The sequence below is a fragment of the Eumetopias jubatus genome, unplaced genomic scaffold (assembly GCF_037043125.1).
Source record: "Eumetopias jubatus isolate StellerSeaLion01/CBP00866 unplaced genomic scaffold, mEumJub1_p1.0 scaffold_11, whole genome shotgun sequence".
Classification (NCBI taxonomy): Eukaryota; Metazoa; Chordata; class Mammalia; order Carnivora; family Otariidae; genus Eumetopias; species Eumetopias jubatus.
Genome location: NW_028274817.1, coordinates 81,457,782 through 81,482,056, shown reverse-complemented (window position 1 = coordinate 81,482,056; position 24,275 = coordinate 81,457,782). Strand labels below are relative to the sequence as shown.

General features: G+C 41.5%; 1 protein-coding gene across 1 annotated transcript in view; it reads left to right on the top strand.

The window, feature by feature from the left end:
- ASB12 (ankyrin repeat and SOCS box containing 12) overlaps nucleotides 1-20,029 on the top strand; it is a 109,283-nt gene extending 89,254 nt beyond the window's left edge. Inside the window, exons 2-4 of the mRNA XM_028126596.2 lie at nucleotides 883-1,008; nucleotides 18,426-19,272; nucleotides 19,698-20,029. Of these exons, the coding sequence (XP_027982397.1) occupies nucleotides 18,447-19,272; nucleotides 19,698-19,831 (960 nt within the window). The 5' untranslated portion in view covers nucleotides 883-1,008; nucleotides 18,426-18,446 and the 3' untranslated portion in view covers nucleotides 19,832-20,029. The remainder of the gene's footprint in view (nucleotides 1-882; nucleotides 1,009-18,425; nucleotides 19,273-19,697) is intronic.
- Nucleotides 20,030-24,275: the final 4,246 nt, after the last annotated feature.

The following is a 24,275-nucleotide window of genomic DNA, read 5'->3' as shown; positions in this document are numbered from 1 at the left end:
ACCACAACCCTGTGGGATTTATTCCTGGGCTGCAGGAATGGTTCAACATCCACGAATCAATCAATCTGATACACCACATTAATAAAAGAAAGGATAAGAACCATATGATAACCTTAGCCAGCTTTTAGTTCTGGCATTTTTGCATTTTATGAAATAGAGTTGTTTTCATATCTGATTTTCCTAATAAACTGTGAGCTCCTTCAGGGACACCATGTCTGTCTTTTCTGTGTGTTCTTCCTGCATCTAGAACCTTACACATAGTGGCTACTTGATAGTTTCTCCATAAAAAGGTTCTTAGACATGATCAGATTGTTTATGGTGTACTTTGTATACCAAACCTAGGCTGGCATTTTTTCCCAGAGGGAAGAGGAAGCTGCCTTCAGATTCTTTTTGAGTGACACCTAAAACAGATAATGTGACTATTTCTAAAAGTATCTCCCTATGACTGCCTTCATTTAAAGACAACCAGGGAGAGAAAATGATACTCTTAAGCACTGAACTTTTGTTTACTGTTTCCTTTGCTGTGCAGAAGCTTTTTATCTTGATGAAGTCCCAAACGTTATTTTCGCTTTTGTTTTCTTTTTTTAAAATTTTTTTATGTTAATCACCATATATTACATCATTAGCTTTTGATGTAGTGTTCCATGATTCATCGTTTGTGCATAACACCCAGTGCTCCATGCAGAATGTGCCCTCTTTAATACCCATCACCAGGCTAACTTATCCCCCTACCCCTCCTCCCCTCTAGAACCCTCAGTTTGTTTTTCAGAGTCCATCGTCTCTCATGGTTCGTCTCCCCCTCTGACTTAATCCCCTTCATTCTTCCCCTCCTGCTATCTTCTTTTTCTTTTTTCTTAACATATGTTGCATTATTTGTTTCAGAAGTACAGATCTGTGATTCCTTGCCTTTGGAGACGTGTCTTGAAAGAAGTTGCTGTGGCCGATGTTGAAGAGATTACTGCCTGTGTTCTCCTCTAGGATTTTGATGGATTCCTTTCTCACCTTGAGGTATTTCATCATTTTGAGTTTATATCTCTGTATGGTGTAAGAGAATGGGAGAGTTTCATTCTTCTGTATATAGCTGTCCAATATTCACAGCATCATTCATTGAAGAGGCTGTCTTTTTTCCATTGCATTTATTTCCTGTTTTGTCAAAGATTAGTTGACCATAGAGATGAGGGTCCATATCTGGGATCTCTATTCTGTTCCACTGGTCTATGTGTCAGTTTTTGTGCCAGTACCATGCTGTCTTGGTGATCACAGCTTTGTGATATAGCTTGAAATCAGGCAATGTGATGCCACCAGCTTTGTTTTTCTTTTTCAACATTTCCTTGGTGATTTGGGGTCTTTTCTGTTTCAATACAAATTTTAGGATTGTTTGTTCCAGCATTTTGAAAAATGCCATTGTATTTTGATTGGGATGGCATTGAAAGTATAAAATGGGAGAAGATATTTGTAAATGACACTAAAGACAAAGGACTGATATCCAAGATCTAATACACCAACTAACTCTACACCTTAAAGAACTGCAGAAAAAGCAACAAATGATGCCTAAGCCATGCATTAGAAGAGAAATATTTAAAATTAGAGCTGAGATCAATGAATTAGAAACCAGAAACACAGTAGATCAGATCAATGAAACTAGATGTTGGTTCTTTGAAAGAATTAATAAGATCGATAAACCACTGGCCAAATTTATCCAAAAGAAAAGAGAAAGGACCCAAATTAATAAAATTATGAATGAAAGGGGAGAGATCACAACTAACACCAAGGAAATAGAAACAGTTATTAGAAATTATTGTCGACAACTATATGCCAATAAACTGAATAATCTGGATGAAATGGAGGCCTTCCTGGAAACTATAAGTCGCCAAGACTGAAACAGAAAGAAATTGACAACCTGAATAGGCCAATAACCAGTAACAAGATTGAAGCAGTGATTAAAAACCTCCCGAAAAACAAGAGTCCAGGGCCTGATGGATTCCCTGGGGAATTCTACCAAACATTCAAAAAAGAAATAATACATATTCTACTGAAGTTGTTTCAAAAAATAGAAACAGAAGGAAAAATTCCAAACTCATTCTATGCGGCCAGCATTACTTAATCCCCAAACCAGGCAAAGACCCCATCAAAAAGGAGAATTTCAGACCGATATCCCTGATGAATATGGATTCCAAATTCCTCAACAAAATCCTAGCTAATAGGATCCAACAATTAAAAGGATCATCCAACAAGACCAAGTGGGATTTATCCCCGGGATGCAAGGATGGTTCAACATTCGCAAATTAATCAATGTGATAGAACACATTAATAAGAGGAGGGAGAAGAACAATATGGTCCTCTCAATTGATGCAGAAAAAGCATTTGACAAAATACAACATCCTTTCCTCATTAAAACTCTTCAGAGTATAAGGATAGAGGGAACATTCCTCAAGTTCATAAAATCCATCTATGAAAAACCCACAGTGAATATCATCCTCAATGGTGAAAAGCCAAGAGCCTTTCCCTTCAGATCAGGAACACGTCAAGGATGCCCACTCTCGCCACTATCATTCAACATGATACTAGAAGTCCTAGCAACAGCAATCAGACAACAAAAAGAAATAAAAGGTATTCAAATTGCCAAAGAAGAAGTCAAACTCTCTCTTTTCACAAACGACATGATACTTTATGTGGAAAACCCAAAATAATCCACCCCCAAATTACTAGGACTCATACAGCAATTCAGTAATGTGGCAGGATAAAAAATCAATGCACAGAAATCAGTTGCTTTCTTATACAATATCAACGCAACTGTAGAAAGAGAAATTAGAGAAACGATTCCATTTACAATAGCACCAAAAACCATAAGATACCTCGGAATAAACCTAATCAAAGAGGTAAAGGATCTATATTCTAGGAACTAGAGAACACTCATGGAAGAAATTGAAGAAGACACAAAAAGATGGAAAAATATTCCATGCTCATGGATCAGAAGAATAAACATTATTAAAATGTCTATGTTACCCAGAGCACTCTATACCTTCAATGCTATCCCAATCAAAATTCCAATGACATTTTTCTAAGTGCTAGAACAAACAATCCTAAAATTTGTATGGAATCAGAAAAGACCCCAAATCACTAAGGAAATGTTGAAAAAGAAAAACAAAGCTGGGGGCATCACGTTGCCCGATTTTAAGCTATTTCACAAAGCTGTGATCACCAAGGCAGCATGGTACTGGCACAAAAACAGACATACAGACCAATGGAAGAGAATAGAGAGCCCAGATATGGACCCTCAACTCTATGGTCAAATAATCTTTGACAAAGTAGGAAAAATCATGCAATGGATAACAGAGTGTCTCTTCACTAAATGGTGCTGGGAAAATTGGACAGCCACATGCAGAAGAATGAAACTCGACCATTCTCTAACACCATACAGAAAGATAAACTCAAAATGGATGAAAGACCTCAATGTGAGACAGGAAACCATCAATATCCTAGAGGAGAACATACGCAGTAAACTCTTTGACATCGGCCACAGCAACTTCTTTCAAGATACATCTAAAAACCTAGTGAAACAAAAGCAAAAACGAACTTTGGGACTTCATCAAGATAAAAAGCTTCTGCACAGCAAAGGAAACAGTCAAAAAAACAAAGAGGCAACCCACAGAATGGGAGAAGATATTTGCAAATGACACTACAGATAAAGGGCTGGTATCCATGATCTACAAAGAACTTCTCAAACTCAACACCCAAAAAACAAATAACCAAGTCAAAAAATGGGCAGAAGATATGAAAAGACACTTTTCTGAAGAAGACATACAAATGGCTAACAGACACATGAAAAAAATTTCATCATCATTAGCCATCAGGGGAATTCAAATTAAAACCACTTTGAGATACCACCTTACACCAGTTAGAATGGCAAAATGGACAGGGAAAGAAACAACAAATGTTGGAGAGGTTGTGGAGAAAGGGGAACCCTCTTACACTTTCGGTGGGAATTCAAGTTGGTACAGCCACTTTGGAAACCAGTATGGAGGTTCCTCAAAAAATTAAAAATAGAGCTACCCTATGACCCAGCAATTGCACTCCTGGGTATTTACCCCAAAGTCACAGATGTAGTGAAAAGAAGGGCCATATACACCCCAACGTTCATAGCAGCAATGTCTGCAATAGCCAAATTGTGGAAAGAGCTGAATTGCCCTTCAACAGATGAATGGATAAAGAAGATGTGGTCTGTATATGCAATGGAATATTACTCCATCATAAGAAAGGATGAATACCCAACTTTTACATCCACGTAGATGGGACTGGAGGAGATTATGCTAAGTGATATAAGTCAAGCAGAGAAAGTCAATTATCATATGGTTTCACTTATCTGTGGAACAGAAGGAGTACCATGGAGGACATTAGGAGAAGGAAGGGAAAAATGAAAGGAGGGAAATCGGAGGGAGAGATGGACCATGAGAGACTATGGACTCTGAGAACCAAACAGGGTTTTATAGGGGAGGGGGGCGGGGGGATGAGTTAGCCCAGTGATGGGTATTAAGGAGGGCACGTATTGCATGGAACACTGGGTGTTATACGAAAGCAATGGATCGTGGATCACTACATCAAAAACTAATGATGTAGGTAAGGTGGAGCAAGATGGTGGAGGAGTAGGAGACCTGGATTTCGTCTGGTCTCAGGAATTCGGCTGAATAGGGATCAAACCATTCTGAACACCTACAAACTCAACAGGAGATTGAAGAAAAGAATAGCAACAACTCTCTGAACAGAAAAGCGACCACTTTCTGGAAGGTAGGCCGTGCGTAGAAGTGCATCCGAGGCGATATTCAGGAGGATAGATGGCAGGGGAGGGGGCCTCCCTCTGCCACTTCTGGCAAGTGATAGAGCAGTGGAGCACAAAATTTACAAGTCTGCTTCGCGAGGGACGTCACTCCAGTGGCTAAGTGGAGGGTGGAACTCTCTCTGGGACAGTGTGATCTCAGGACCCTCGGAGTTACAGAAAGACCGGGGGTGCCTGAGTGCGGCAGAGCTCCCAGGTATCGGAGCGGGAAACCCGGCTGCAGAGATGGAGCCGAGGAGCGGGCTCTCTGCTCGGTGTAGCCATAAACCGTGATCTGTGGCACAGTCGGGCCACGGCTTTTCCAGCAGGGACCCAACAAACGGCAGATCCAGGGAGATTCCCCTTCTTCCCCCGGGAGGAGTGGCATGGGAGTGCACCACATGGATCTGCTGGGTTTGGAGACTCCACATGGGGTCGGGTGCCAGAGATAGAAATGCTCAGTCACAGGCCAGGTGAGCACGGAGTGCGGCTGGAGACCAGGAAGACAGGAGTGACTGACTGCTTTTCTCTGGGGGCACACTGAGGAGCGGGGCCCTGAGTTCTCGGCTCCCCTGGGGTGGAGATTGGGAAGCTGCCATTTTCACCCTCATCCTCTAAAGCTGTCCCGAAAGCTTGCAGGGAACAAAAGCTCCTGAGAGCAATCCCGAGCAGATTACTTAGCCTGGACCAGCAAGGGCGGGGCAATTCCACCTCCAGCAAAGACACTTGGGAACCACGGCAACAGGCCCCTTCCCCAGAAGATCAGGACGAACAGCCAGCCAAGACCAAGTTTACTGATCAACGAGAACGGCAAAACTCCAGCGCTAAGGGAATATTGCACATAGAATTCATGTTTTTTTTACCATGATTCATTAGTCTTTCAAAGTTAATTTTTTTAACTTTTTTTTGAATATTTCTTTTTCCCTTTTTCAACGAACATTTTATCAATCCCTTTAAAAAAAACCTTTTTATTTTTCATTTTTAGAGTCATATTCTATCCCTTCATAGTAATTACCCTTATTTTTGGCATATATATATAAAATGTTCTCTTTAAAAATTTTGAGATACAGTTTCTTCTAACATATCAAAATATACCCTAAATCTCTAGTGTATGCCTTTGTTCTAGTCTCCTGCCTGATCACATTCTCTCCCCTTTTTCTTTTTTCTTTCTTTCTTTCTTTCTTTTTCTTTCTTTCTTTCTTTCTTTCTTTCTTTCTTTCTTTCTTTCTTTCTTTCTTTCTTTCTTTCTTTTTCTTTCTTTCTTTCTTTCTTTCTTCTTTTTCTTTCTTTCTTTCTTTCTTTCTTTCTTCTTTCTTTCTTTCTTTCTTTCTTTTTCTTTCTTTCTTTCTTTTTTTTCTTTCTTCTTTCTTTCTTTCTTTTTCTTTTTTTAATCCTCTTCTTTCTTTTTTCAAGCACCTTATAAATACCTCTTTTAAAATTTTTTATAATTTTCCTCTTTACAGTCATATTCCATCCCTTCATTGTATGAACCCTTATTTTGTACATATATAAGTCTTTCGTTCTTTAAAATTTTAGGAGGCACTTTCTTCTAACAAACCAAAATACACCCACAATCTAGTGTGTGGCATTGATCTATGCACTAGCCTGATCATATTTGATCATATTCTTTTTGTTTTGTTCTGTTTTTGTTTGTTTTTATTTTTTTCTTTCTCTTTCTGTTTCTTTTTTCTTTCTTTCCCTTTCTTTTCCCCTGGTTTCAGGTCTTTTCTGATTTGTTTAGAGTATATTTTCTGGGGATGTTGTTACCCTGTTAGCATTTTGTTCTCTCATTCATCTGTTCTCCTCTGGACAAAATGACAAGATGAAAAAATCACCTCAACAAAAACAAAAAGAGGTAGTACCATTTGCCAGGGACATACTCAATATGGACATTAGTACAATGTCGGACCTAAAGTTCAGAATCATGATTTTAAAGATACTAGCCGGGCTTGAAAAAATCATGGAAGTTATTAGAGAAACCCTTTCTGGAGAAATAAAAGAACTAAAATCTAACCAAGTCAAAATCAAAAGGCTATTAATGAGGTGCAATCAAAAATGGGGGCACTAACTGCTAGGATAAATGAAGCAGAAGAGAGAAGCAGCGATATAGAAGACCAAATGATGGAAAATAAAGAGGCTGAGAAAAAGAGGTAAACAACTACTGGATCAGGAGGGCAGAATTCGAGAGATAAGCGATATAATAAGATGAAACAACATTAGAATAATTGGGATCCCAGAAGAAGAAGAAAGAGAGAGGGGGGCAGAAGGTATATGGGAGCAAATTATAGAAGAGAACTTCCCTAATGTGGGGAAGGAAACAGGCATCAAAATCCAGGAGGCACAGAGAACCCCTCTCAAAATCAATAAAAATAGGTCAACACCCTGACATCTAATAGTAAAACTTACGAGTCTCAGAGACAAAGAGAAAATCTTGAAAGCAGCTCGGGAGAAGAGATATGTAACCTATAAGGGTAGAAACATTAGATTGGCAACAGACCTATCCACAGAGACCTGGCAGGCCAGAAAGGACTGGCATGATATCTTCAGAGCATGAGACGAGAAAAATATGCAGCCAACAATACTATATCTAGCTAGGCTGTCATTGAAAATAGAAGGAGAGAGAAAAATCTTCCAGGACAAACAAAAATTAAAGGAATTTGCAAACACGAAACCAGCCCTATAAAAAATATTGAATGGGGTCCTCTAAGCAAAGAGAGAGCCTAAAATCAGCATAGACTAGAAAGGAACACAGACAATATACAGTAACAGTCACCTCAGAGGCAATAAAATGGCACTAAATTCGTATCTTTCAATAGGTACCCTAAATGTAAATGGGCTAAATGCCCCAATCAAAAGACACAGGCTATCAGATTGGATTGAAGAACAAGACCCATCGATATGCTGTCTGCAAGAGACTCATTTTAGACCCAAAGACACCCCCACATTGAACGTGATGGGGTGGAAAACCATTTACCATGTTAACGGACACCAAAACAAAGCTGGATTGGCAATCCTTACATCAGACAAATTAGATTTTAAAGAAAAGACTGTAATAAGAGATGAGGAAGGACACTATGTCCTACTTAAAGGGTCTATCCAACAAGAAGATCTAACAATTGTAAATATCTATGCCCCTAACATGGGAGCAGCCAATTATATAAGGCAATTAATAACAAAAGCAAAGAAACACATTGACAACAATACAATAATAGTGGGGGACTTTAACATCCCCCTCACTGAAATGGACAGATCATCTAAGCAAAAGGTCAGCAAGGAAATAAAGACTTTAAATGACACACTGGGCCAAATGGACTTCACAGACATATTCAGAGCATTCCATCCCAAAGCAACGGAATACACATTCTTCTCTAGTGCCCATGGAACATTCTCCCGAATAGATCACATCCTAGGTCACAAATCAGGTCTCAACTGGTACCAAAAGATTGGGATTATTCCCTGCATATTTTCAGACTACAATGCTTTGAAACTAGAACTCAATAAGAAGAGGAAAGTCGGAAAGAACTCAAATACATGGAGGCTAAAGGGCATCCTACTAAAGAATGAATGGGTCAACCAGGAAATTAAAGAAGAATTAAAAAAATTCATGGAAACCAATGAAAATTAAAACACAAATATTCAAAAGCTTTGGGATGCAGCAAAGGCAGTCCTAAGAGGAAAGTATATACCAATACAAGCTTTTCTCAAGAAACAAGAAAGGTCTCAAATACAGAACATAACCCTACACCTAAAGGAGCTAGAGAACAAAACAGCAAATAAAGCGTAAACCCAGCAGGAGAAGAGAAATAATAAATCTCAGAGCAGAAATCAATGAAATAGAAACCAAAAGAACAGTAGAACAGATCAACGAAACTAGGAGCTGGTTCTTTGAAAGAATTAACAAGATTGATAAACCCCTGGCCAGACTTATCAAAACAAAAGAGAAATGACCGAAATCAACAAAATCATGAATGAAAGAGGAGAGATCACAGCCAACACCAAAGAAATACAAACAATTATAAGAACATATTATGAGCAACTCTATGCCAGCAAATTAGATAACCTGGAGGAAATGGATGCATTCCTAGAGATGTATCAACTACTAAAATTGAACCAGGAAGAAATAGAAAACCTGAACAGACCTATAACCACTAAGGAAATGGAAGCAGTCATCAAAAATCTCCCAACAAACAAAAGCCCAGGGCCAGATGGCTTCCCAGGGCAATTCTACCAAACATTTCAAGAAGAATTAATACCTATTCTACTGAAACTGTTCCAAAAAATAGAAATGGAAGGAAAACTTGCAAACTCATTTTATGAGGCCACCATTACCTTGATCCCAAAACCAGACAAAGACCCCATCAAAAAGGAGAATTACAGACCAATATCCTTGATAGACGTAGATGCAAAAATTCTCACCAAAATACTAGCCAATAGGATCCAACAGTACATTAAAAGGATTCACCATGACCAAGTGGGATTTATCCCTGGGCTGCAAGGTTGGTTCAACATCTGCAAATCAATCAACGTGATACAATACATTAACAAAAGAAAGAACAAGAATCATATGATCCTCTCAATAGATGCAGAAAAAGCATTTGACAAAATACAGCATCCTTTCTTGATCAAAACTCTTCAGAGTATAGGGATAGAGGGTACATACCTCAATATCATAAAAGCCATCTATGAAAAACCTACAGCGAATATCATTCTCAATGGGAAAAAGCTGAGAGCTTTCCCCCTAAGGTCAGGAATGCGGCAGGGATGGCCACTATCACCACTGCTGTTCAACATAGTATTAGAAGTCCTAGCCACAGCAATCAGACACAAAAAGAAATCAAAGACATCCAAATCAGCAAAGAGGAAGTCAAACTCTCACTCTTTGCAGATGATATGATACTTTATATGGAAAACCCAAAAGACTCCACCCCAAAACTGCTACAACTCATACAGGAATTCAGTAAAGTGGCAGGATATAAAATCTATGCGCAGAAATCAATGGCATTCCTATACACCCACAACAAGACAGAAGAGAGAGAAATTAAGGAGTCAATCCTATTTACAGTCGCACCCAAAACCATAAGATACCTAGGAATAAATCTAACCAAAGAGGCAAAGGATCTGTACTCAGAAAACTATAAAATACTCAGGAAAGAAATTGAGGAAAACACAAAGAAATGGAAAAACGTTCCTTGCTCATGGATTGGAAGAACAAACATTGTGAAGATGTCAACGTTACCTAGAGCAATCTACACATTCAATGCAATCCCCATCAAAATACCATCCACTTTTTTCAAAGAAATGGAACAAATATTCCTAAAATTTGTATGGAAACAGAAAAGACCCCGAATAGCCAGAGGAATGGTAAAAAAGAAAAGTAAAGCTGGCGGCATCACATTTCCATACTTCAAGCTCTATTACAAAGCTGTCATCGTCAAGACAGTATGGTACTGGCACAAAAACAGACACATAGATCAATGGAATAGAATAGAGGGCCCAGAAATGGACCCTCAAATCTACAGTCAACTAATCTTTGACTAAGCAGGAAAGAATGTCCAATGGAGAAAAGACAGTCTTTTCAACAAATGGTGTTGGGAAAATTGGACAGCCACATGCAGAAGAATGAAACTGGACCATTTCCTTACACCACACACAAAAATAGACTCCAAATGGTTGAAAGACCTAAACGTGAGTGAAGAGTCCATCAAAATCCTAAAGGAGAACAGAGGCAGCAACCTCTTCGACCTCAGCCGCAGCAACTAGAAATATTGCCAAAGGCAAAGGAAGCAAGGGCAAAATGAAATATTGGGATTTCATCAAGATAAAAAGCTTTTGCACAGCGAAAGAAACGGTCTACAAAACCAAAAAACAACCGACAGAATGGGAGACAATATTTGCAAATGACATATCAGACAAAAGGCTAGTATCCAAAATCTATAAAGAACATATCAAACTCAACACCCAAAGAACAAATAATCCAATCAAGAAATGGGCAGAAGACCTGAACAGACGTTTTTCCAAAGAAGACATCCAAATGGCCAACAAACACATGAAAAAGTGCTCAACATCGCTCGGCATCAGGGAAATCCAAATCAAAACCCCAATGAGATACCACCTCACACCAGTCAGAATGGCTAAAATTAACAAGTCAGGAAACGACAGATGGTGGCGGGGATGCGGAGAAAGTGGAACCCTCGTACACTGTTGGTGGGAATGCAAGCTGGTGCAACCCCTCTGGAAAACAGTATGGAGGTTCCTCAAAAAGTTGAAAATAGAGCTACCCTATGATCCAGCAATTGCACTACAGGGTATTTACCACAAAGATACAAATGTAAGCATCCGAAGGTGTACATGCACCCCAATGTTTATAGCAGCAATGTCACAATAGCCAAACTATGGAAAGAGCCAAGATGTCCATCGACAGAGGAATGGATAAAGAAGAAGTGGTATATATACACAAAGGAATATTATGCAGTCATCAAAGGGAATGAGATCTTGCCATTTGTAACAACGTGGATGGAACTGGAGGGTGTTATGCTGAGTGAAATAAGTCAATCAGAGAAAGACATGTATCATATGACCTCACTGATATGAGGAATTCTTAATCTCAGGAAACAAACTGAGGGTTGCTGGAGTGGTGGGAGTGTGGGAGGGATGGGGTGGCTGGGTGATAGACAGTGGGGAGGGTATGTGCTCTGGTGAGCGCTGTGAATTGTGCAAGACTGTTGAATCACAGATCTGTATCTCTGAAACAAATAATGTAATATATGTTAAGAAAAAAAAAGAAGATAGCAGGAGGGGAAAAATGAAGGGGAGTAAATCGGAGGGGGAGATGAACCATGAGAGACAATGGACTCTGAAAAACAAACTGAGGGTTCTAGAGGGGAGGGAGGTGGGTGGATGGGTTAGCCTGGTGATGGGTATTAAAGAGGGCACGTTCTGTGTGGAGCACTGGGTGTTATACACAAACAATGAATCATGGAACACTACTTCAATAACTAATGATGTAATGTATGGTGATTAATATAACAATAAAAAAATAAGAAAAAAAACTAATGATGTATTTTATGGTGACTAACATAACATAATAAAATTAAAAAAAGAACTTCTCAAACTCAACACCCAAAACGCAAAAAAAAAAAAAGGGCAGAAGACATGAGTAGACACTTCTCCAAAGAAGACATACAAATGGAAAAACTGTTTATCCTCATTAGCCATCAGGGAAATTCAAATCAAAACCACATTGAGATACCACCTTTCCCCAGTTATAATGGGAAAAATTGACAAGGCAAGAAACAATAAATATTAGAGAGGTTGTGGAGAAAGGGGAACCCTCTTACACTGTTGGTGGGAATGCAAGTTGGTACAGCCACTTTGGAAAACAGTGTGGAAGTGCCTCAGAAAATTAAAAATAGAGCTACACTATGACTCAGCATTTGCACTTCTGTGTATTGATCCCTAAGACACAGATGTAGTAAAAAGAAGGGCCATATGCATCCCAATGTTCATAGCAGCAATGTCCTCAATAGCCAAACTGTGGAAAGAGCTGAGATGCCCTTCAACAGACGAATGGATAAAGAAGATGTGGTCCATATATAGAATGGAATATTACTCAGCCATCAGAAAGGATGAATACCCAACTTTTTCATCAACATGGTTGGGACTGGAGGAGATTATGCTAAGTGAAATAAGTCAAGCGGAGAAGGTCAATTATATGGTTTCACTTATTTGTGGAACATAAGGATTAGCGTGGAGGGCATTAGGAGAAGGAAGGGAAAAATGAAGGGGGGGAAATCGGAGTGGGAGATGAACCATGAGAGACTATGGACTCCGAGAAACAAACTATGGGTTTTAGAGGGGAGGGGAATGGGGTGATGGGTTAGCCTGGTGATGTGTATTAAGTAGGGCACGTATTGCATGGAGCACTGTGTGTTATACGCAAACAATGAATCATGATACTCTATATCACAAACTAATGATGTACTGTATGGTGACTAACATAACAACAACAACAAAAAAGGAACTGAGCTTTTGACAAAGTTTCCAGTGCTGTACATATTTGGTTTGTTGCCTTTGGTATGAGAAGAGTGGGAGAGTTTGTGGGCATGTTCTTTAGGCAGAACTGAGGTTACTGTATTGGGGAGGCCTTTATAAATGAACAGGGCTTTCTCGAACTTTGTTTTAAAAACTTCTTAAACTTTACTGATACATGTTCCAGTATGGTAGTCTCTGCTTCTCACTGTCCTCACTCTTGGGAGTGGAGGCAGGGTGGTGTGAGGGGAGAGCAATGTGTTGCTGGACCTTCAAGAATGGAAAAAGGAAATTCAGAGAAGCTAAGCTGGGGAGGGAAAGAAAAGAGTCCCTGGCCCAGAGGGAGATGTAGTAGAGGAGGCTGGGCCTTCTCAGGCCCCTTGGTGGATAGGTGAGAACACCCACAGTGCAGGAGCCTGGCTCTTTTGCTTGTTTCAAAGGTGGGATGGGTAAGCAGGGACACACTAGAAGCCTGAGGCCTTGCCTCACCAAGCACCTGTCTATCTGTCAGTCAGACCTTTCAGGACTTCCCTACAAATGCCCCTCCCCTCCTTTTGCTGGGATGGCTCCCAGAAAGGCACTAGTAAGATAAGACTGCCCTTGAAAGGGGGTGGAGGTTAGCCTAAAATTAGCCCCTGGACCTGATGCCTAGCCTTTCAGCAGTGTTGTTAACAGTGGAAACCAAGGACCTGCCTGCTTAGGCCTCAGGGCAAATAGGGGTTCCCTGTGGAGGAGAAATCAGGGCCCAGTGCTTTGCAGAGGGGCAGCAGCAAACTCCAGGCAGCCTGGCCTCAGGCCAAAGCCCAGTGAGTATCTGGAGCCTGGAACCCAATGATGCTGCCAGGGAGGAATGAACCCTTAGGGTTGCAGGCCTGTGGACCTGTAATCACCACCCTTCATAGGTTTTTCTTACTGGATCTGGTTTCTGGGGGTGCTTGGGCGATTGGTAGGGAAATCTGTCCACACAGGGAAGGAGGGTTATGATAATGGCTTCCTGCTATATCTGTCCCAAGAGGGTGTGTGTGCCAAGGCTCTGGGGTCCAAATGGACCTTCAAGAATGAAGGAAATTGTGGTTATACAATATAGGGAAGGTAAGGATTTGTCTTTGTGTCCCTGTGTGTTATTTGTCTTTATTGTGGTGTGCATCTGGCTGGACTCAAAGGCAGAAGGGCAGAGCTCCTCAGGTTGTGGGGAGGAAGGTAAAGCTTAAAAATAATCTACTAATGCCTAGTAGAGGACTGTTTTAGGGCCCACTGAAACCAACCATTTCCCTGTAGTTCTTAACATGTATTCATAGGCCCACATGAGGGCCTTAGATAGAATTTAAAAGGTACAAAAACATGGATGAAACAATTACCTTTTTTTACCTCTAATCTCTAACTGAAATTTACCATTTCAAGGATGAGCAGACAGCAAATGGCAGTAGTATTACCAGTTCCTATAACTTGGTCACCAGAAATCATATTTCATATCATATTACACTTGTGGACAAGATCTGAAAATGTCATTTATTCTCATCATCACTTAGAAAATATTAATAGATCTTGGTATTTAATGTGTTAATAAAGAACATTTATTACTATATCATACAGTTTAAAAAATAGCTGTATTTCAACATAATTGGTTTCCTTTAATGTTATGTATTTTATTTTATGTATTGAAAACCATTCTGAGAGGGGATAAGAGACTTAACCAAATTTCCATAGAGGTCAATGCCACACAAAAAGGCTTAAAACCCCTGACCTTTGGGGATCAGGAAGGGGATCCTAGCACATAATGGTCACATAATAACTCTTAGCTTAATAACCACAGCAAGGTGAAGTTAGACAATAGACTAATTAGATTTTCTTATCCTATCTAATAAGGCACAGTTCACTCAAGTACCCAAGTCAGTGGGTCCATGACTTGATCACTCTATGGAGGTTCATTAGATGGGCCCTACTGTGGACTCCTGGTATGACGTTTGTGAGAGCTTCAGCATTTCCTTCCATACTCCCTGCCCTCTTCATCTCCCTGGAACCAGCCTCCCCTTCCATCAAATAGTAAGGGAATCCCTATTGGCTGTCAGAAGAAATAATCTGTAAAGAAATCTTCCATGACTGAAGTCCCTGGAATTCAGCATGATCCTCAAAACTGAGGATTCTGGGAACTGCAGTGTAACTCTGCTTAAGGCAAGGGGAAGGGGTATGTGTTTGTTTTTCAAGTTGCAATAGAAAGAACAGGATGGGCAGTAGGGAAACATGTATCTATTTCTGGCTCTGCTATTTCTTTGATGTAAGGTACCTGGCAAATCCCTTCCCTCTCAGACTTTGGTTTTCTTCATCTACAAAATGGGGATGATATTACCTGTCCCACTATGTGAAATAGCTTTGAAAAGCACAAGATTATAGGTGTGTTCTGTGTTCTCGCTAATGAGACAATTGACAATAACCATGTGACCTTAGAAAAAAGTCCCTGCTCACCTCTGAGTCTTGGGTTTTGTATCTCTAAATTAAGGGAATTAAATGATTTGATGCATTCCAGCTCTGAGGTTATAGGACTTTAAGTAAGGGAGCAATAGGAGAAATTGGAGACCTAGGTAATAATAATAACTTGGTATTGCAATTACTGAGTTACTGACTACTATATTCACGTGGTATTCTAACACTTAACTCATTTAATTATTAATTTAATTATTAACTTACTTAATCCTAACAATAACCCGCTGAAGCAGGTACTACTGTCATCTTCTCTTTACAGATGAAGTAGGCACAGAGAGATTAAGTGATCTGCTCTAGGTTACACAGCTACTAAGTAGTGGAGCTGGGATTGAAGCAGAATTCCAGACAATGCCTTACCACTACTTTATATGGCCTCTCATTCTGCAGTGGGTGTAAAACAGACCCATATAAAGGAGTTACAATACAGTGTCATGACTGCTATAGTTATATAAGAGTACAGACTCTGGAAGAACTAACCCATCAGAAGGAACTGCATGTGACAGAAACAAGCATGATGTATATGGAGAGCCATCATTTCTTTTCCGTTATTGCTGGATCATGGGGTATAAGTAGAGGAATAACAGAAAGTGAGCCTGGAGATGTTGACCAAGATTTGCTCATAAAGGACCTATGATCCAGATTAAAGTATCTGGGCTATACTCTGAAAGAAAGTGGAACCACTAAGGGATTTAAAATGGGATTGACACAGACAAGATTTGTATTTTTAAATGATCACTTTAGTTATAATGTGGAGAAAATATTGAGACGGAAAAACAGCTAAGAGACTACTACAGCAGTTGACACAAAGAATGATAGGGGCTTAGGTAAAGCACTGTCAATGGGAATGTCTGAAGGGCGTGGTCTATAGAGGTCTCTAGGAAGTAAAATCCATAAGATTTGATGAGTAATTGGATGAAGGTCAGACAAAGAGATAAGAAGACTGAAACGAGTCTTGGGTTTCTGGTTTGGTTGACCAGATGGATAGTGAGAAACAGCTATGGATCAAGTTTGGTGATGATGGTGATGGTAGTGGTAGCGTGATACTGCTGACTTTGAAGCACCAGAAGAAACTCAGTGAATACATACTTTTTGCTGAAAAGAGATCTGGGGGGCTTGGAGTGATAAATTTGAAATCATTGGAATTAACATGAGAGCTGCAGCTCGGGGACTGGAAAGAAGAGGATCAAGGAAAGAACAAAGGGGAGCATAATTATTTCAGGGTAGAACATAGGGGAGAAAAATCAGGAGAGTGTGCTGGTCAGGAAGGCAAGGGAGGAGTATGAAAGAGAAAGTGGTCAGTGGGAACAGATGTACCAGGAAGGCCACAGAAAGAAAGATCTGAGAAGCAGCCAGAAGATTTAACCACAAGGATGACTTTTTAAAGAACTATTTCAGTGTGTGATTGAGGAAGGGTGACTGCAGAGGGTGAAGAAGTGAATGGAAGATAGGGAAGTAGATGGTAGACAACTTTTTGGATATGTCCAGTGTAAAGAGAGAGGTAAAGAGAAAAGTAGCTAGAGTGAGACGAAGGACCATAAAAGTGTTTGTTTCCTAAGATGGTTGAGGGGAAGGAGCCATTGAGGAGGTTGAAGGGGCAGAGAGAGGAACCTCACCTTTAAAGACCTAATATATGGTAGCTCTTTTCCTCTGAACAGCCCCATGAAGCAGGGACTATCATTTCTGTCTTGTAGATGAGGAAACTGAGTCCCAAAGAAGGGAAGAGATTTGCCCAAGTCTTCTTAGCTAGGAACTAGGGGTGCTCAGTTGCAAACTTAAGTCTGTCTGATTTCTAAAATCCTTTACTTATTATTGCATACCTCAAATGCATAAATAATAAGACCATATATGGAGTTGATGCTAGTGGGTGAGGAGGGGCCTAAAGTTGAAGGAGACCCCACCCACCCACCTCACAGTTTTTTTCTATGAGGTATGTACCTGAGGTCCCAGGCTAACAAAGAGGGGTGGAGATAGACAGTGAATAAAAGGAGGTCTGTGGCCCTAAGAACATGGCTGCAGGGTATGGGAGAGTAGGGAGACATGAGCTCGAAAAACCTACCAGCTTATCCTGATGACATTACAAACTAAGGTGGGTGACTTTGGCTTTGGAGCACTAGGAACAGGACAGGTAAGGTCAAGCAGTTAAGTCAGTTATTGGGCCATGGATAATTTTATAAAGCCTGGGGATAATGGTGAGAGAAGAGTTGAGGGTTGAGGCAAAGGTTCTAAACTGGGTGGGGCAGAGATGACAGGAAAAGGTTTGACCTAAAGGGATAGGGAATCCATGGGTTCCAAGGAGGTGCTGGGAATCAAAGGGACTTCTGTATTGAAGTGGTCCTGGGGAATAAACCAGTTGTCCACCAAAGAGGACTTGCCCTGGAAATGACTATTTCCTGCCATCTCTTTGATTTCGTTTTACTTGAAGTGTTCTTTGTAATGTCATCTCTTTATTTAATCAGTAAATGTCATTCAACATCCATTTCCTGTGTAACTCTGTTGCCTAAGCATAAGGCCTGAGTCTGAGGGGAGGTCACATATAAAGGACTGTGAGGAGGTTGAACTTCATCTAAAAGGCTGACAGGTGGAATTGAGGGCTTGCCCCGTGAGGCTAATGTCAGAATGCTTAGGGATGATAACTTGACACCACAAAACAACATTCTGCTGACCTAGCAACTGCCAGACCAGAGCCACCTCATTAGTCCACACATTCTGAACTAAGGAAGTTGCCTCTACCAAATTCCCAGTTGTGGTATAGGTGGAGTTTATACACTGAAGCACAGATAAGTGCAAATATAGTGTGAAAGTTCATAGCTAAAGTCTAGTTGTTATCCTTTGGAGTCCCTGAGCAAGAGGAGGAGATTAGGGAAGGTTTCCCAGAAAGTAGGAGTTTGAAGGTCAAGCAGGACAGCATATGCAAAGTCACCAAGCTGTGAAATGGCCTGATGTTTTGGAAGCCATCTCTGAGCCCTAAAATGAGATGGAGTAGGAATTGGAAGAAGGGGGCCCGTCAGTGAAGAGCCTGACGGTAAAGGGTGGGGGGCAAGGGCTGGCATCTAGGCTTTTTTATGTGGGCCCTCAGTCTTCCCCCAATATTTGTCACCCACAGACCTGACATATCCTCCTGCTCATGAAAATAGTTCTGCTCCGATCAATCAAGATGAACCTCATGGACATCACCAAGATTTTCTCCCTCCTGCAGCCCAACAAGGGGGAGGAGGACACCGACATAGGGGAGAAGCAGGCTCTCAATCAAGCAGTGTATGACAATGACTCCTATACCTTGGAACAGCTTTTGTGCCAGGAGCGTTATAAATGTTTCATCAACAGTAGAAGTGGCTGGGGTGTTCCTGGGACACCCTTGCGCTTGGCTGCTTCTTATGGCCACCTCAGGTGTTTGCAGGTCCTCCTGGCACATGGTGCTGATGTTGACAGTTTGGATGTCAAGGCACAGACGCCACTTTTCACTGCTGTCAGCCATGGCCATCTGGACTGCGTGCATGTGCTTTTGGAAGCTGGTGCCTGTCCTGGTGGTAGCATCTACAACAACTGTTCTCCCGTACTCACAGCTGCCCGTGATGGTGCTGCTGCCATCCTTCAGGAACTCCTGGGCCATGGTGCAGAGGTCAATGTCAAGGCTAAACTACCAGTCTGGGCATCAAACATAGCTTCATGTTCTGGCCCTCTCTATTTGGCTGCAGTCTATGGGCACCTTGACTGTTTTCGCCTGCTTTTGCTCCATGGGGCAGACCCCAACTACAACTGTACTGACCAACGCCTATTGGCTCGTGTCCCACAGCCCCACACCCTCCTCGAAATCTGCCTCCATCATAACTGTGAACCAGAGTACATCCAGCTGTTAATTGATTTTGGTGCTAACATCTACCTTCCATCTCTCTCCCTGGACCTGAACTTGCAAGATGATAAAGGCACTGCATTGCTACTACAAGCCCGAGGTGAGTTTCAAGCAGCTCAGCTCTATGGACCTTCTGGCTTTGAGGTCCAAGGGCCACAAATAACCCCCCAAGCCAATCCTTCTAGGATGAGTTGGAGAAACTACCATCTTCCTCCCTCTCCTAGGACCCCAGTGGAGAAGAAGTTACAGATTCCTTATTAGGAAAGGGATCACTAAGATAAGGTGGGGGATAGCACTAGCAGAATTTCTGGTTCTGGCTCTGCCAATGACTGTTTTGTGGCCTTGAGCATGCCCTATCTAGGCCTCAGTGTGTTCCTATCGGGCACCATGCATTGAGGACAGAGGGGGGGATTTCTTAGAAGGGAGAAAGCAGTTAGGGCTGCAGGAATCAGGGCAGGGTGGATGCAGGCTTGGATGAGAGAATTACACTGAGAATTGCTTCTTATGACCTGTTTCTCCTTGTAGCTACTCCACGGTCACTACTATCACAGGCCCGTTTAGTTATCCGCAGAGCTCTGCACCAGGCCAGCCAACCACAAGCCGTCGACCAGCTGGATATTCCCCCTGTGTTGATTAGCTACCTCAAACACCAACTGTAATCTTGCAGCCTTACCAGAAACCCACAATGCCTACGAAAACCACCTGGGGATCCAGGTAGCTGGAGGACACTACAGCTCTACCTATTCACCTGGAGCTGCTATCCTGTATTATCCTCCACAATAAGATCCTCATCAAAATAAATCCTGGTGGCTGCTCTCCTGTATTATCCTCCACAATAAAATCTTCATCAAAATAAATCCTGGTGGCTCCTATGACTGCTATGTGTGTGTGGGGGAGGGAGGTTCACTGGGGAAAGGGATCTGGTTGGCCAAGGGTAAAGATGGTAATTATCTGGCATTTGACAGGCATAGGAGTCCTGGCCACTGAAAGAGAAAAAAAAAAGTAACCCAATGGCTCACACTTCCTTCAAGATTCTCAAGAAAATTTAGAGCTGTGTTATCCTTAGAAACAAGGTCCTGAAGAATTCAAGTGGATGGAAGGGTAGCATCTGCTTGCTCAGCCTTGTACCTCCATTCACTTCTCTGGCTGCTACAAGGAACCCTTTCTGGGGCTGTCACCAAACCCTTATTCCTCTGTCAAGTAACTAAGAATCCTCCCATTCATTCACCTTGAATCATAGACAGCATTCCCACTAGTTCAGTTTATAGTCAAGATCTAACTGGGAAGACAAACTACCAAATATTTATAGCAGATAATTTAATGCAGATAAGAAATATGTTACATAGTGGATAGGTTGAGAAGCCAAGCAGGACAGGAATGTAACCCAGAGATTAGTTACAGCAGGATGCCAACACCATCCCTACTCTGAAGGGGTGAAGGAGGCGGTATGGTCCGAGTTCAGGGACAGAGGTCACCTGATGGAAAGCAGAATCATGGGCTTGTCCATGGGTGCTAGAACCATAGAAGAAATACACTGTTCAAATCAGAAGAAAGGAAGAAATACCCTCCCCTTTTCCTCATTGCTGCCCTTCAGTCTGTCTCCAATGTCACTCTCATTGGGGGAAACTAGAAGTCAACTAATATGAGAGCCTTGGAAATACAGCCTACAGGGGTCAGTCCCCTTGATGCATAAGGCAGAACAAGGAAGGTGAAGAATAGAGGGGCAGTGGGAAAGAGTGGTATGATGTGAGCCATGAGCTGGGATCACACAGTAGAATTGGAAGTATATTGACATTGGGAGCCACAGAAGAGACACTGCAGAGACACCACAGAGACACAAAAGACAGAGGCTAAATACCATGGTTTCTCCATTTTTTCTAATCTCTCACCCAGTGCCTCATTGAACCCAGCCAGATGATTGATGGAGGGGCCTGGGAAATGCATCCTACAATGGTCAGTCCCCCCTTGATGTGGAGAAGAACAGGAGAAGGAGGCAGACATGCCCTGGACCAGCACAGATAACCACCAAAATTCAGATCTAGGCATCTACAGTACTCTTTCTCTTGCAAACTGTGGGTGGGGATGTGGACAAATAGTGCAAGAGACACAAGATGAAGGAGTGGGGGAGGAGAACCCAGATAATCTTTAGCTGTTTAGAGCTCTTCCTAGGAGCTCCCTTGACAGTCCCTCTACATCATGATCTTCTATTATGAGGAAATGGAGGCAGGGAATAAGGTCTTGAGCTGACTTGCCTCTCCCTCCTGACCTCCCCCACTCTCCCTAGTTTCTAGTGCCTGAGAGACTTTAGGAAGGAAGGTAAGAAAATTGGACATCTATCTCCATAGTCCTGTTCCACTCAGCTTCCAGACTTTCATTCTTGTTTTGGGGAGTAATGCATCTGTTTATCTATGAGGAGCAAAAGAAATGAAGGACTTAGCTGTAAGCACAGACAGAGGGCTTCAGGGAAGACAGCCCTAGCTCTTTTCTACCTTTCTGTCTGGACTCCTGAGGAATGAACTGTCCAGGACCCCATGCTTAGCTCTGTCCCCCATCCCCTTAGGGCCCTTGGGGATTAGGAGTCAAGTTCAGCAGCTCCATCTTCTATAGGCCCCTGGGAAAGTACATCCTTCCAAATGGGGCCTGGCCAGGGTGGCCTCTCCTGTGGCATCTGGGACATGGATTCTCTGGCTGACCCATGAAAGCATGTAGATACTCTGGGCATTTCAAAAGGAATTGCATTTGGGAAGGATGTAAAAGCATACCAAATTCTAGGCAGAAAAGAAGGGCTGGAACTCAGATGAACAGACTGAACCTGACAAAATCAAGTTCCCATATTGTCTCAGCTCTCCAGACTACCCCTAGCTGTTATTTTTCCAGTTGCCTGTGTTGCTGGTGAGCAGAGACAACTTCAAGGCCTGTGTCTTACCCTCCCCAGGCCTTACCATTCCCATTTGGACAACAGGCCAGGGGTTGGAATGGGTCATCTCAAATTCTGATGATAAATCTTCTGAGGTGACTTTCATTAGGAGGTATGAGGAGGAGGCGGCAGAGATGATGTGTCTGTTCCTGGAGGGAAATCTCCTCCTTGGCCTTTAGTTTCTTGTTGGAATTGGCCCCAGGTGATAACCTAGTCTCCCTACTGCCACCACACTCCCACTTCCCCTGACAACAACCACCAGTTTCCAAGAAGCCATATCTTAACCCTTTCAGGTGAGCTAGGCCACTTCCCTCCTTCCTTCCCTCTCTCTTTACCTCTTTACCGCTCTACCTTCTTTCCTTCCTGACATTGTCATGAATCTGGGGCTGGCTCAGCTCTGCACTTGCAGTTTGTGTTCTCTCCTGCAATGTGAAAGTTCTTTTGCTCAGAAGGGTGGACCTCAAAGACTAGATCCAAAGTAGAAAATGGCCCACTGGACTTCAGACACCAGAGAGATCCCCTTCAGTTGCTCACAGGGAAAGTCTGATGGAAGAGGTTGTACTTGATCTTGGCCTTGAATGGTGGAAAGAGTTTTAATCAGTAGAGAGGAAAGAAAGGTATGAGTGGAGGAAACTCTGGGAGCAAAGACAAAGAAATAGGAAAAAGCAGGCCAGTTGTTTGGCTAACCAGTTTAGTTTGGTTTGAGTTCAATGTATTTGAACAAGGGTTAGGCTGGGAACTAGACTGGAGAGGGCCCTGAATACTCTGGTATTTTGGACTTAAAGATTTCAATTCTTAGAACAGGGTATGCACAGTCATAGGAATGACTTGTTGCATGTATGGAGAACATGTTCCCTGATTTCCCAGGGAAAATCTGGCATCATTATATTTTTAAATTGAGATATAATTGACACATAACATTTTATTAGTTTCAGATGTACATTGCTTCAATATTTGTATATATTATGAAATGATCACCACAATGTCTAGTTAACATCCATAACCATACATAGTTACAAAATCTTTTCTTGTGATGAGAACTTCTAAGATCTACTCTCTTAGCAACTTACAAACATGCAATACAGTATTATTAACTATAGTCACTATGGTGTACATTATATTCCCCCATGAATTATTTATTTTATAACTGGAAGTTTGTACCTCTGGATATCTTCACCCTTTTCAACCAACCCCCACCTCCCACTTCTGGAAACAACCAATCTTTCCTCTGTACCCTATAAGCTCATTAAAAATATTAGTTTCTACATATAAGGGAGATCATATGATATCTGTCTTTTTGTGTCTGACTTATTTTACTTAGCATAATGCCTTCAAGGTTGCTTCAAATGGCAATATTTCATTCTTCTTTATAGCTGAATTCAGCTATGTGTGTGTGTGTGTGTGTGTGTGTGTGTGTGTGTGTAATCACATTTTCTTTATTCATCCATCAATGGACGCTTAGTTTTCTTCCATGTCTTGACTATTGTAAATAATGCTGCAGTGAACATGGGGGGTGCATATATCTTTTCAAATTTCTGTTTTCTTTTTCTTTGGATGCTCAGAATTGCAATTTCTGGATCATATGTAGTTGTATTTTTAGTTTTTTGTGGGAACTCCATACCATTTTCCATAGTGGCCACAGCATTTACTCACCAACAGTGCATAAGAGTTCCCTTTTCTCTACATCTTTACCAACACTTGTTATTTCTTGCCTTTTTTTATAATAGCTATTCTAACAAGGTGTGAGGTGATATCTCATTTTGTTTTTTTATTTAAATTCAATTAGTCAAGGTATAGTTTGGTTTTGATTTTCATTTCCCTGATGATTGATGTTGAGCAGCTTTTCATGTACCTCTTGGCCATCTGTATGTTTTCTTTTTTTTAATTTAATTTTATTTTTTTCCCTGTGTGATTTTTTTTATTATGTTCAATTAGCTGTCATTAGTTTTTGACGTAGTGTTCAATGACTCATTAGTTGCATATAACACCCAGTGCTCATCACATCACGTGTCCTTCTTAATGCCCATCACCAAGTTACCCCATCCCCCCACCCACCTCCCTTTCTGCAACTCCCAGTTTGTTTCCCAGAGTCAAGAGTCTCATATTGGAAGGGAAGGAAAACTGAAGGGGAAGAAATAAGAAAGGGAGACAAACCATATGAGACTCTGCCCATTTTTTAATGATTA